The 14,296-nt window shown below is 40.7% G+C and overlaps 1 protein-coding gene across 6 annotated transcripts in view; it reads left to right on the plus strand.

The window, feature by feature from the left end:
• The window catches only part of DHX35 (DEAH-box helicase 35), a 49,265-nt gene that overhangs the window by 27,464 nt on the left and 7,505 nt on the right, over positions 1–14,296 (plus strand). For 2 of the 6 annotated variants that reach the window (XM_084853941.1, XM_084853944.1), the window contains 9 exons: positions 355–479; positions 2,230–2,284; positions 5,738–5,833; positions 6,238–6,332; positions 6,717–6,794; positions 7,598–7,727; positions 10,630–10,711; positions 11,402–11,473; positions 12,754–12,892. In XM_084853941.1, the coding sequence (XP_084710067.1) occupies positions 355–479; positions 2,230–2,284; positions 5,738–5,833; positions 6,238–6,332; positions 6,717–6,794; positions 7,598–7,727; positions 10,630–10,711; positions 11,402–11,473; positions 12,754–12,892 (872 nt within the window). Of the gene's footprint in view, positions 1–354; positions 480–2,229; positions 2,285–5,737; positions 5,834–6,237; positions 6,333–6,716; positions 6,795–7,597; positions 7,728–10,629; positions 10,712–11,401; positions 11,474–12,753; positions 13,071–14,296 lie in introns of those variants that run through there. The other 4 variants (XM_084853942.1, XM_084853945.1, XM_084853940.1 and 1 more) reach the window with 2 other exon arrangements.

The raw sequence follows: 14,296 nt of genomic DNA on the forward strand, positions 1-14,296 counted from the left end.
GTTAGTGGGTCTGTTTAATTCAGTGCAGATTTTCCCCCTGATTTTACATGCCCTTTCTCTGGAATGTTCAATGAGTCACAACTCGCCTTTGCAGTCAGATCAGAGAAGCTTTCTACTACATGCTTCAAATTCTGCAAAATTGTCTTGCAGGCACACTCTTTGCTACTGCAATCTATGGGAGATCAGTTGTCCTGTATAACCTGATTCCATACTAAGCTTATTTGCTATCAGTTGGAATGCCTTGGGTTTGTGTGTGAGCTGTTTTACTCTTGCGTTCTGAAATCTTATAGTAGAGTTGGCTGAATGGATTTGTGTTTAAAAACCTGATCTAGAAGAGCTTTGCTCTCCCCACAGAGGAAGACTTTGAGAAGTTGCCACAGTCCACCATTCCTGAGATGCAGCGCAGTAACCTGGCACCAGTCATCTTGCAGCTTAAGGCTTTGGGAATTGACAATGTGCTTAGGTTTCCCTTCCTCTCAGTAAGTAAGAGATTCTTGTTTAACCTTTTGTGTTGAATGGTTTGTCAAGTTCTTCTACAGTTTGGCCAATGTTATAACAAAGGACCTCAAGGGCTGTTCTCTTCTTACTGTGTTTACATTTCCATACCATTCTGTTGTGTGCTAGATAGAACAATTAATAGAGCTGTGTATTTAACTGCTTGTCATAGGTGACCAGGAATTCCATGCAGGCGAATGCATGGAATTCCATCGAGCTGATTGAGTGGGCTGCCAGAGGAGGCATGGATCATTCTATCCCTCCTCCACCAGCTTGCTCAGTTTCCATGCTGGCTGTGGAGGAAGTGAAGTACTGAAACCAACCAAGCCGATGGCAAAGGGACAGAGAGATCCATCCCTTCACCACCAAACCCACTGTACTTCTGTGCTAGAGGCTCGGAGGCAAAGCCTCTTCCTGCACTCTGGTATAGCAATCAAGCAGGCTGGCAGTGGAGTCATGGGTAACTTTATTCCTTTGCTACCAGTCTGCTGTGCTTCCATGCTGGACATGCAGGAGGTGAAGCCTTTTCCTGTTCATTCAGCATAGAAACAAAGTATGGTGGTGGCATAGGCAAGGAACACTCCACACCCCTTCTGCCAGCCTGCTCAGTTTCTAACCTGCATTTTTTAAAAACTTGCCTGCTTTTGATTCATAAGAAGGGCTGACAAAGGAGGTAAGGTGTGCTCTATCCGTTCTGTACCATCCCCTCTTATGAGTAAAGAAATCAGGCAGGTAAAACATTTTGCAGTCTAGTAACACTTGGGGGCTAATTCACAAGGCGGAATAAATATAGCTTGAATGTTCCTTTTAGTTTTTGCCTGCCTTATACTCCCCTTTGCAATAAAGATGCTAAATGCCTGTAGGCTGAAAGGAGAGAGGTCAAAAGAGGTCAAGTGCTTGTGACACTTCTCTGATGATTACTAGGAGGTCTCAACAGACCATCAGAGGTCAATGGTTCATAACCTAGTAACTACTAACTACTGCACTGCCACTAATGAAGTTGGATAGGATGGACCTAACACAAAAGTCTAGTGTCAGCCTAACAGATTCTGGCAGCCCTAACATCTCCAGAAGAAAATAAAGAATCCATTTTGATGACATTCTGTCTCTTGCATTCAAGTTTCAGGAAAAGATAAATCAATATATCTGGATTTTAAAAAGCCCATTTGTTGCCTTTGTCTTACTGATTTTTATTGATACTATACTGTTTCTTTGTTTTAATTGTAAAGTGTTTTGGGAGGTTGTATACCTGAAAAGTAGTATATCTCAAGATAACTATATGGATCTGTCAAGTAGGTTTTAGCTAGCAGCTGAACATTATTAGCTGGGTAGTGCTGTCGGGGTTTCCACAAACTCACTTGGGAATGTTTTGATCTGTTCAGTGCAGTTTCAGTAGCTCCTGATCAGATCAAGCCCAGAACAAGACAGAGAGCTCTGAGCATGTGGTCTCTGACAAGTGTTTGGACTGCTTAGAATCTATTTGGTCTACAGATGCTGTAGTGTGTTAACAGCCATAGAAACTAAAAAATATTTTGACCATGGAATGCTAAAGGCACATGATGCAGTGGTCTTGCTGAGGCTAAGTAGGTCTGGGTCTGGTCAGTGCCTGGATGGGAAATTGCCTGGGAACTCTTTTATTTATACCCCCGTGAGTTCAATAAAAGCAAGAGCATAAATGGAATAAATATCTCTACAGTAGGCAGAGTAAATGGTGTCGATGTTTCCTTTCTCCAGCCTCCACCTGCTCAGTCAATGGTGCAAGCTTTGGAGCTACTCTATGCATTAGGAGGTAAGACTTTTTGTTTTTGTAACTATAGTAAAGATGCAAGGTAACGTTCAATTGTCACCTTTACAAAGCACATTTTCCTAAATGGTCGTGTAGGTGAAGTCTAATTGTTTGCATTGCTACACATAATTTGAGGAGCAGATCATCAGCCTTGAGAAGAGAAGACTGAGGAGATATGATAGCGCTCTTCAAGTACTTGCAAGGTTGTCACAGAGAGGAAGGCCAGGATCTCTTCTTGGACATCCCAGAGTGCAGGATACAGAATAATGGGCTCAAGTTACAGGATGCCAGATTCCGGCTGAACATCGGAAAAACTTCCTGACTGTTAGAGCAATACGACAATGGAGCCAACTACCTAGGGAGGTGGTGGGCTCTCCCACACTGGAGGCATTCCAGACGAGGCTGGGCAGCCACTTGTCAGGGATTCTTTGACTTGGATTCCTGCATTGAGTGGTGGGTTGGACTTGCTGGTCTTATAGGCCCCCTCCAACCCTACTGTTCAATGATTCTATGAAATCATTAACTGAAGTGGGAATATCCTGTTTCTTAAAAGTCCCAACATTATATGAATAAACACACTTTTATCTTTGGTACAGAGTATTACCATTGCTTCCTGTGCTGGGTGTGCACCAGATACATAATCTCTGGCAGAGCTATAAACATTTCTCTTGACAGATTTAAAGGCCAAGCCAACACAAATGTGCTTGTGGTCAGGAAGAAACACCTATAGCTGCTGCATAGTGTACAACCTATGTGTTTCATGTGCATTCTTGGAGACCTCTGCTACTCATCACTTCCAAAAGAAATAAACTAGTGCTCTGATCCATTTATATGATTCTTAGATGTTTCTGCAGTGATGATTAAGGAATAGGTTGAGGACCCTACACTAAAATTTATTTATTTATTTATTGCATTTATATCCTGCCTTTTTTCCTCCAAGGAACTCAAGGCAGCGTACATGATCCTCCTCCTTCCTCCATTTTATCTTCACAACAACAACCCTGTGAGGTGGGTTGGGCTAAGAGTCTGTGACTGGCCCAAAGTCACCCAGTGAGCTTCCATGGCCGAGTGGGGACTAGAACCCGGATCTCCCGACTCCCAGTCCAGCACTCTAGCCACTACACCACACTGGCTCTCTGCCTAAAAATATAAATCTAGACCAGGATCCAAATAATTATACCTAGGTAGCGCATTTTCAGTGTTGGAAATGCTTTCAGTGATTATTTCACTAATATAACAACGATTTTAAAAAGAAATAGCACTTCTCTTCTTTGACAGTAGCCTAACTCTCTGGTATAGTCTGTCATAATGGCAGTCATGCCCAGTCACTGGAGCTCTTTCTACTTTAAGAGGTGCTGTCTGCTTGTTAAGCATTGCTGCTTTTTTATTTTGGGATTCTAATGTGGATGAGTCGTTGATCCTTGTGCCTTCTGTGCTTTATGTTTTTGTCACAGGGTGTGGGTATTGTGCTGTGAGATATAGTAAGAGAAGAATCCTTGCAGATGCTTATTTATTGCAGCTTGTTTGAGATGGGAACGGTTGTATTTATGAGGGCTAAATGTACTGCAAAGATGCTCAGAAATACCTTAGAGCACTTAGAAAGGCTGATAAAATCCTCAGTGAGCTTTTGGGGGCTTTTTTTGCCCCAAAACATCTTGCATTCTTGAACAGAACTAAGGAGAGGAAGAAGGATCCTCTCTGCTTATTGCCATTTTATTTATTTCATTTCTGTACCACCCAAAAGCCGAAGCTCTCACATCGCTATCACATTTTCCAGTTGAATGATGGACTGTTGCCAGCAATGCTGTTAAGTTCTGCAAATGCTCTGCACCTTTAAATTTAACTCCAAATGTCAAAGGCAAAAGCAAAACTAAAATGTAATAGTAGATTTTTTGCAGTTAGTTTTTTATAGTTATAGTTAATTAGAGCATTAAGAGCAGAATCCTGTCACAATGATTGTAAGCCTCCAAACTCCAGTGCAGAGCAGGAGGAGTTGCAGAGGTGATCTTTGCTTCCCCTCTCCTCCCGCTCTGCATTTTCGCTAGATGGGCTTTTTTGCCCATCTAGCTCGGGCACTCATATCCCAGCCTCTCCAGTCCCCTCCCTGCCCAGCGAAATGCCTCCTTTCCCCATACTCTGAGAGCAAGTTCCTGACCTTGGAGAGCAGCCGATGTAGTTCTTTCCACACCAGCTGTGAGGGGGTGGGGTAGAGGTGTCGGAGCTCCAGTTCCCAGCTCCGAGGTCGGAGCACTGATCTGGGAATCTGAAATGGCCCCTCAGACACTGTCTAAGGGCCATAGGATTGCTCGCTAATAGTACCTCTAATTGTTTTAAGATAGTCGGCCCTTGAGATGTTGGGAGAAGTTGCATTTTCTATAAACAAAGGTACTGTGATTTCAAGATCAACACTGATTCTAAAGATAACTGAGTCGGGTATTTGGATTTTCAGTCATTGCTTTCACTTACTGCTCCTGCGATGACAATTCTAACTGGTTTAGACAGAGAGGCATGTGCAACGCAAGCCACTGATAGATTTTCATGTGTTCTTCTCTAGCGTAGACATGTGAATAAACCTTTCTCACAGTACACTTTATTGGAGTAACCAAGAATGATAGCAAGTAAAGCAGTTGTTAAAAGGTGTCAGGTATTCACCAGGATCCTTTCCCTTTTCCATTCTCATAATCTTAAAATCATCTTGGTTGTGTGTATGTTGTCTATATTTTCACTCTATAAAAAAAGAAACTACCTTGATTTGTATTTAAAAAAACACAAAGTTTCAGAGTGATAGACTCTCATGTGTTACGGTGTGGTAACAGCAGCTTTGACATGCTTCAGAAGATCTGTTCTGCCTCTGTGGTAATACCTTATGTGGCCAGATATAATCTGAGGCTTCTATCAATTCTATTTGCAAAGTGCACATTGTTAAATCCTGCAATAAAAGAAGCACGTGTGTTATATATGTGTTCTGTTTGAAGTGTCCACAACACAAAAGTGCATCTGCATTTATTCATGGATGTATACATGACCTGTGGTAGTGCTGTACAGGATGCTACTTTCTGGTTTCAGGATGAAATCATGGCTGGATTATTGTTAGAGCCAGAATTTCAGTTCTCTATTTCACAATAAACCTCAACATAAGACCTTGGAATGCCCAAGAAACCTGTCTTGTGTGTTGCAAAATGGCTTGTTCTAATTACTCTGGGAAGCTTGCAGTTTCTGTTTCTTTTGTGGTTTTAGGATCAGGGTGTAAGTGACCCATGCAATAAACAGATCCCAGTGAGACATTTTCGTTAGAATTTTTGTTTTGTAGAATAGTACTTGCAGCATCATAAGTCTGTTTCTGTGGAGAGTGTCATGTTTCTAACACCAGCATAATTAATTCGTTTCAACATATTTTATAACCTAGTGTTGAGTCATCTGAAGTTGTATTCTATATTGCTGCTTATTTTCCTGCAGGACTTGATAAATATTGTCGTCTCACTGAACCCCTTGGAATTAGGATAGCAGAGTTCCCTTTAAATCCCATGTTTGCAAAGATGCTCCTAGAATCAGGTAATGTCAGAGTCACACTGCTGTAATTTAGCTTGCATGTAATCTGTAACACAGCTAGATTAGAACACTTAGCATTTCTATTATCTGATACAAAGCAGAAGCAAAATATCATTGTTTTCTGTGATGAAGTTCTATAGGACATAGCATGGTGGTCTGATGGCAGCAATGAATGAGCACACATTCATGAAGCAAATCTTCATAAATCTTTTACAGCAGAGTTATAAACATCCTGTTTTCTGCTTCAATAAGTTGCATATTTGTGCATTTTATATTTAGCGTTGTTTGGCATTACAACGTCATCTGCTGTTTTAATCAGGCAAGGATGAGGACCAAACTATTTTCTTTTTATGGTAGTATGAAAGTGAAGTTACTTTCCCCCCTCTTTTTCTTTAATTACTTCGCAGGGAATTTTGGTTGCTCCCAGGAGATTCTGAGCATTGCAGCCATGATGCAGATCCAGAACATTTTTACAATTCCTCCAAACCAAAAGTCACAAGCTGTAAGTGCCATTTCTATACTCACAGATGTTCCTTTCCAACTCTTTTATGTTGGACGTATAGTGTTGGATATTCTATCTTAATTCAAGTTGTGAGCCACCTCGGTAACCACGGTTGAGAGGCTTGGTAAAAATATTTAAATAGTAATGCAGTCTATGACAGAAGGTAAAATAATATATGTTAGCTTCTGAGAATGAGACGCACATATTGAAGTACAATTTGAATCTTCATCCTGACAAGATTGAAGTGTTCTTGGTAAGTTGGACTGGTGATCCAGTGACAGGTGTTGAGCGTGTTTTGGTTGTACTTTGTCCAAAAATAAATATCTGTGGTCCCTGTCTAAGGCCTCTGTATTATTATTTTTTGAAAACATTTCTCCTTTTCAGATCAGAGAACACAGAAAATTTGCTGTTGAAGAGGGTGACCATCTCACAATGCTTAATGTCTATGAAGCTTTTATAAAAGTAAGCAGCAAGTTAAAACACAAAAGGAGGCATGAGAAGTGTGGATGTTACTAGTCTTGAATCTGGTTGATGTCTATTTTTAGAAGATTGGAAACATCCAACATAGTAATTAACAGGAGTGGATGTGTGCTGAAAGCTAAACAAAGCCAAATCTGTTTTTGATGGTGTCAAGAAGTTGTGAAGAACAATAAACTCTACCCAGATCACTGAAAGCCCTACTCAGCCCTTCTGAGATGTGAAAGATTTAACAACATGCCATGTATTTTGTAGCAATACAGTTTGAAGCTTATCTCCTTTGCAATAAGGGCTAGGAACTTGTATGTGTGTTATAATATTTAAATGCTGAGATTCTCAGGCTTGATATTCTGCTCATGTCCTCAGCAGTCCCATGGATTTGTAGGCATGCTTGCTTAGATTTGGAGTGTAACCATTTTATTAACATAATACCTTGATTACAGAATTGTCTCATCTATAATGGCTTTGTCAATTGAAAAGTAGATTCAGAGTGCGGAGAAATTCAACAGCAACAAACATCTTCACATATCATGAGATTTTCCAAAGGGCCAACTTACGGGTTTGAATGACGGAGGCAGTTGGGTACCAGAGTCTCCTATGCAAATTCCAGCCTTAATAATTACTTTTCTTGCCAGTACGGTTATAGGGTTTTAGGCTGTAGACAGATTTTTGGCATGTGTGTCCACGACTCCCATATTAGGGAAAGAAAAACCTGGAAATGGAGCGAGAACTAACACTTTTTCAAAACAAACTTTTCAGTGTATTTTATCTTACCCTTTTCTGTGCAGCACAACAAGAGTTCTCAGTGGTGTCAGGACCACTTTCTGAATTACAAAGGCCTCGTCAGAGCCACAACTGTGAGAGAGCAGCTGAAAAAACTTCTTGTAAAGTTCAAAGTACCAAAAAAGTCTAGTGAAGGTATGAGCAAGAGAAGAATACTTGGTAATATCTTTTCTATTAGGGGTTGGATTCGATGGCCTTGTAGGCGCCTTCCAACCCTACTATTCTATTATTCTATGATTACTACCTGTTTAATATAGAGAACAGAACTCCCAGCTTCAGTCATCATGTCCTCTTCAGAACATTTGTAGAACTGTTTTTTTTACTTACTGTAAATTTTTATCTACTTATTTAATTTCTATACCACTCAATAGCCGAAGCTCTCTGGGCAGTTCACAACAGTACACAGATAAAAACACAGATCTATGTGTGTCAAGAAGAGTTTGGTAACTCTTAAGCATGACTCTTAACATCTATTCATTTTAAATTGTTTCAGTGATGTTTCAGTGTATATTTTTTTCAAAATTTAATGGAGGTTTTCTACAGTACCAAGTATACTTATAGCTCTTATTTCATATTGCAGGTTTCTCAGTCTTTTTTTATGCCTTTTTTATTTTATTTTTAAAAGAAAAACAAAACACAACAACAACAGAAACAGAAACACAACAACAGTACATATACACTAAAATATCTCTTAAGATTCTAAGATATCTACCTTTGGCTCCCCTTATACAACAAATGCTTATTATTATTGTTGTTGTTGTTGTTATTATTATTCTCTTTCTCTAGTTCTTGTCTTAGTTTTATATCATACATTGAGTTCACAGACATTATCTCCTTTCTCCTAATTTTAACAACAACAGAAAAAAGAGAATCAACCATCTCAAAGTTCAAAATCCACATATATAGATATCATTTTTCTCTATTTCTTGTACAAATTCTATAAAAGGTTTCCAATCTAACATAAATTTAGTTGTTGACCCTTCTTTAATTATAATAGTAAGTTTTGCCATCTCTGCCAGCTCCATCATTTTAATGATCCACTCGCTCACAGTTGGTATTGTTTCATTCTTCCACTTTTGTGCCTACAATAACCTTGCAGCCGTTGTCATGTAGAGAAGGAGAGTTCCCCCCTTCTCTTTTACATGTTTATCTGTTAGCCCCAATAAAAAAGTTTCTGGCTTTAGTTCTATAGTAGTCTTTAATATTCTTTGAGCTAAAGACTGTATTTGTTTCCAAAATGTTTTAGCTTTTTTACAGCAGTACTCTCAGTCTTACTGACACAAGCTGGTAATAATTTATTTACACCTGGGGGTTCTGGAAGTCCGGAATATACTTTATTAGCTTCATACACACTCATTTGGTGTCTGTGGCTTCCCTCTTACCTGTAAAGTATCTTCATGTTTGACTAGTTTACATGTTGCATGTAGAAAATCCAAATGACAGTGTGGTATGTCCTGAAAACAGAAATGAACAGACCCAATCTGTCAACCACTTGTTTTTCTTAAGCAAGTAGGTGCTTATTAAAGGCAACAATAAGAAGCATCCCTAGCAGGAATTAAATTTGTACATACCTTGATTCCAGGTGCCATAGAGCATGGCTGAACATTTCCATTTGGATTCATTCATTCATTCATTCATTCATTCATTCATTCATTCATTATTAAGACTTATACCCTGCCCTTCAGTTGAGTTATCAGGGTGGCTTACAATATAAATAGTCCAAATACAATGCAAGGGCATTCTTCCTTATCAAGCTGCCTGGTTAGTGAGATCATCAGATGGGATGCTCCTGGTGGTTCTGCGTGGACCTATGGCCTGATTGGAGTCCACCCAGAGTGTAGAGCCTTCAGTGTGGTGGCTCCTTTTCTCTGGAACTCCCTGCCTCTGGAGGTCGGGCTGACACCAATATTGTGTTGTTTTTGGTGCCTGCTGAAGACATCTTTATTTCAACAAGCCTTCCTCAATTGACCAGCCATGGTTTTTACTGGTATTCCGTTTTAAAAAACTTGTAACATGGTGTTTTATTCCTTCTATCTTTTATTGTTCACCACTCCGGAATCTTTTTTAGATATGGAATAGCATATAAATGTTGTAAATATAATACAATAACAACCTATAAACAGACTAAAAGTAGCAAGATGAGGGGACAACTGATCAGTTCCACCTATTTTACCTGTACATAATGTTTCTCAATCATTTATAAGGCTTGAAAGATGATAAAACAGCTATGCAATGCTTAGCAGCCCAATTGAAGAGCATTCTCAAAATACATTTATAGACCTGGTTCACACATAACAACAAGGTTCACATGTAACGTTCGTTGAAGTGTGCGTTGTCATGTGTGAACCTGGAACTATGGATTAACTATGGGTTGTTAACCACAAACAACCCATGAAGAGAACCCATAGTTCTCCAAGAGAACTGTGGGTTGTTTAAATCATAAATTGGTGTTACATGCAAACCCAGAATAATGAGTGGTTTCACCAAGCTACAGAGATAGCAGGCAAGAGCATTCAAAAAGCCCAGCCTCTTTACATGCCTGTACTGCAGTGACACAAAGACATTTGGGATACAGGGAGGGAGTGGGCAAAGGAGGAAGGAAACAAACAATCCAGGGACTGGGAAAGCAAACCGTGGTTTGTTTGATCGTCTGCCAGACAAACTCTGGGTAAGGCAACAAACTATGATTTAAATAAACCATGGGTTAGCATTACATGTGAAGCAGGCCCATATTGAGTAGCCAACTGATGGATGCAACTTATTGACTGGATTCACACAAGACGATCACCTACACTCAAGGTTCAGACACACAACATGGGTTGTTGTGTGTCTGAACCCAGCCACACTAACAAACCATGGTTTGTTAACCATGGACAACCCACAATTCACAACCCAACATCAAACTATGGGTTCTCTTCATGGATTGTTTGTGTGTGGAATAATGTGCGATTTAACATTCCTCTTCTCCCCCTGATAATTTGCCTTTGTTGACTAACAAAGAGCTTTGTGAAATGACTGGTCCGTTTCTTCATTTTAGGTGATCCAGATCCTGTTCTAAGGTGTATAGTTTCTGGATTCTTTGCTAATGCAGCCAGATTTCACTCTACTGGAGCCTACAGGTAAACAAAATGTTCATCATAATAAATCCCCCCAAATCAACGAAAGCACCACTATCTTGGCTCAGCCTAGTGATGATCACTATAGCCCAGGCCCAAGAGTGATGGTAGAGGAGATAGTTATGATCATGCGTCAGGCAAAGGCAGAATGGAAAGGCAACAGAATAGGACAATATGGATCAAAGTTGTCCTTGATGAAGGGTTCATAGAAAAGACAATAGCCGTAAGAATAGCACTTTGACTCTAGGCCCTTCCTTGTCAGTACCATTAATCAGCTGGAAGTATATGCCCACAGGGTGTCTATGTTTAGTTGAGGCAAATAGGCATTCTGCCTCCTTGTTCAATCAAGCCACACCAGCTAGACTGAGAAGAGACAGGAAAGAACTGGCTGCAGTTCACCAACTTCTTAGGGGAGCCCCCTTCTTCCATTTGAAGAGCTGTCAAGGTGAATAAACGGGAAAGGAGGGTATTCCAAGATAGACATGAAAGCTGGGAAAGCTTCCAATTCACGTTTCAGTAGCTGCTAATGCCTTTGAAAAATGTTCTTATCTATGCCATCCTGATCAGGCTACGCATCGAGGAACATGTGTCATTTTAGGCACAGACATATATCAGCCCCATGCTGCCTTGGCTTGGCACATGTAGCAGTTATAAATAAATATTGTACATCTGAAATAATGCTGTTCTTTCAAGGACTATTCGCGATGACCACGAACTTCATATCCACCCCACCTCAGTGCTGTATGCAGAGAAACCTCCTCGTTGGTATGTTGAAAGAGTTTTCATAAGTGTGCTACTTGTGTTTTAACACTATATTGTCTACAGCCATATCTTTCACAGCGCACCTGGAAGAACGTGGCTTCAGACTGTGCACTGTGTTCCATTCCACATCGTACCTAGGTCAAAAAAGGCATAAAGGTAGATGGAATACTACCAGCAAGAACCAGGAGTTGTGGAAGTTGTTGTATGACAGGAAACGTAGGTAGCGTTTTTCTGCCCTAAACACTGGAATCCAGAAGCTTGAGATCTAAGGGTCTCTTTGATGTGACTTTTGTCCCAATGGGTATGCTTCTGGAATGTTTCTGTGGAGGCATGCATGTGAAATTCAGAACTGTCCATCCATACTGTCCATTGCTGAAAGATCCAATGAGGACTAACTAGTAGTACTGCATTTGCATTTTGATTGCTGTCCTTTGATAGTTGCTTTTCAAATTTTGAAAGTCTTTGTATTTCTGGTGGATGGTCAGAGAAGTGTCTTTGTAGTAGACACATGTAAATGCTACATATTTATCCCAGACTGTCTACCACCCGTTGGGACTTAAAACTCCAAACCTGCAAGTAAGTGTTAGCAGCCCAACTCATAAGTTGTGTTATAAGGAGATAATCTTCTGCATGAGGCATGTTGGATTTTCTTCAAGTCTTCACTCTTCTTGACCACTTTCTTCTGTGTAGACATGAGAAGGTACCATGTATGACACTTGGAATACTCCAATCCTCTTCCCACCAGGTCGGAACTTGTATTTGTCCCCTCTAGCCATGTAGACAGTGACCTGGTTCACACAACATAGTGGGATAATGCACGTTTAGCTGCAGTGTGTGCAGGGCACATGTAGCCACCGTTTTAAATATTCAACATCTGATTGGGGCATTCGGGGGTTGTGGTGTGTCGTGTGAACCCAGCCATCAGGGGTTAATCAGGGGTTAAACAACCCACACTTAATTCTCAATTAGTAGTTGGGTTAAGTGTAGGTTGTTTAACCCTTGATTAACCCACGATGGGCAGGTGCGCACAACACACCACAACCCCCTGATCAGAGGTCGCATTTTCAAAATGGCAGCCACATGTGCTGGGGCTAATCCTGGGTTATTTGACCCATGGTAAGCTCCCGTGTCATGCGAATCAGCCCAGTGACTCTGTCATTAAGGCTTAGTGTCTATATCATAAGACCTTTCTTCTTAAATAACAAGTGGGAAAGTATTCAAATGCTATCTTAGCAGATGCCCTTTATAATGCACCTTCTGCCTTTTACTTGCTATATTTTTAGGGTAGTCTACAATGAAGTCATACAGACCTCAAAGTATTACATGCGAGATGTAACAGCTATTGAATCTGCTTGGCTACTGGAATTGGCCCCTCACTTTTACCAGCAAGGAACGGTACGGGCGCAGCATAGACTCCAAATGGTACCATTGCCGTATTGGCAGCTCTTGTTCTGTGCTTTCATGTGCTTGCTCCACGTGCTTTGCATTAAGATAATTTGAATGAACTGTATTAAGTTGGTGTGTGGACTTCAATGTAGTTTATGGCAACCTTAACATAATTTAAAGGTTGGGGTTGGTTAGTTTTTCCCCATTATGTGGTTATCTATTGCATTAACGTTGGGCTTACAGAACTCTTATCTGATGTAGATTGGTGTGAAAAATACAGTTACGTTGGCTTTCAGTCCAGGAGTTGTCACAGAGAAGCCATGTTTAAGGCAGTCTATGCATGTTTACAATGGAATAAATCCTTTGTGAAAGTTCTGGATGACATTATTTCAATCCATTTAATAGTTAGAACCTTTCTGGGATAATGTTAATACAAGGTAGTATTTACAGAATAACTGGCATCATTGAGTCTTTTCAGTGAGACTGGTGCACACATAATAACAACTTTTTAGAGATCTAGAGCAGCTGTGGGATTGTGCTTCTCCTCCCTGGGATGAATGTCCTTCTCCCACCTCAACCATGGTTGATTTGTGGTTTTGCATTTAGATCCTGCCTTTCCTCCATGGATCTCAGGGTGGTGTATATGGTTGTCTCCCTTGCCATTTTATCCTTACAGCAGGCTCAGAGATAGTGACTGGCCCATGTTCACCCAGTGCACTTCATGGCTGAGTGTGGTCTACCCACTCTTAGTTCATCACCTTAACCACTGCACCGCACTGGCTCTTGACACAGCTGTTTAAAGCTGGAAAGGTTATTCTCTTAACCAGGAATCTAGATGGGCTTAACCATAGTTAAGATGGGAAAGATTCACTCTGTGTAAGGAAAGTATGACAAGGATAAAGTCCACGATTCCATGTTCCGTTTCCAGGCTCTTGGCTAAGAGTTTGAGCTTATTGTGTTTACACCAACTCATCAGCTAACCCCCACCCCAATTTGCAAGAAAGAGATAATGCTGACCAACCTCAGGAGGGTTGCTATCAGGATTATGGAGTTAATTTATGTGAAGTACTTTGGAAGTTTGAAGTGCACTATAAAATATTGTCATCATGCAGCAGAACCGGCATGACTGTGTGTCTATAGTAGCTAGGGGAGGAGGGGGGCTGCAGCATTTTGCTGTGATGAAATCTTCCAAGCGTTGCAGAGTAGCCAAGGAGAACTGTCTGAAGTAATGGATTTATGGGTTCCAAAGCCTAGGTTGGGATAATGTCCGCATATCAGTGCTACTGCATATGAGAGCGGCTAACTTCTAGAATGCACGTAAATACTGAACCAGAGAGTGGTTAGAGGCCCGTGGTGACATATCAGGTGCAACGTCCCGTGAAGAGGAAGTGCTATTAACTGATTATAAGCTTTATGGAATTTGAGATTGGAAACAGCGTA

Source organism: Heloderma suspectum, chromosome 4 (assembly GCF_057233095.1).
Source record: "Heloderma suspectum isolate Gila_16-S chromosome 4, 16-S_ref, whole genome shotgun sequence".
Classification (NCBI taxonomy): domain Eukaryota; kingdom Metazoa; phylum Chordata; class Lepidosauria; order Squamata; family Helodermatidae; genus Heloderma; species Heloderma suspectum.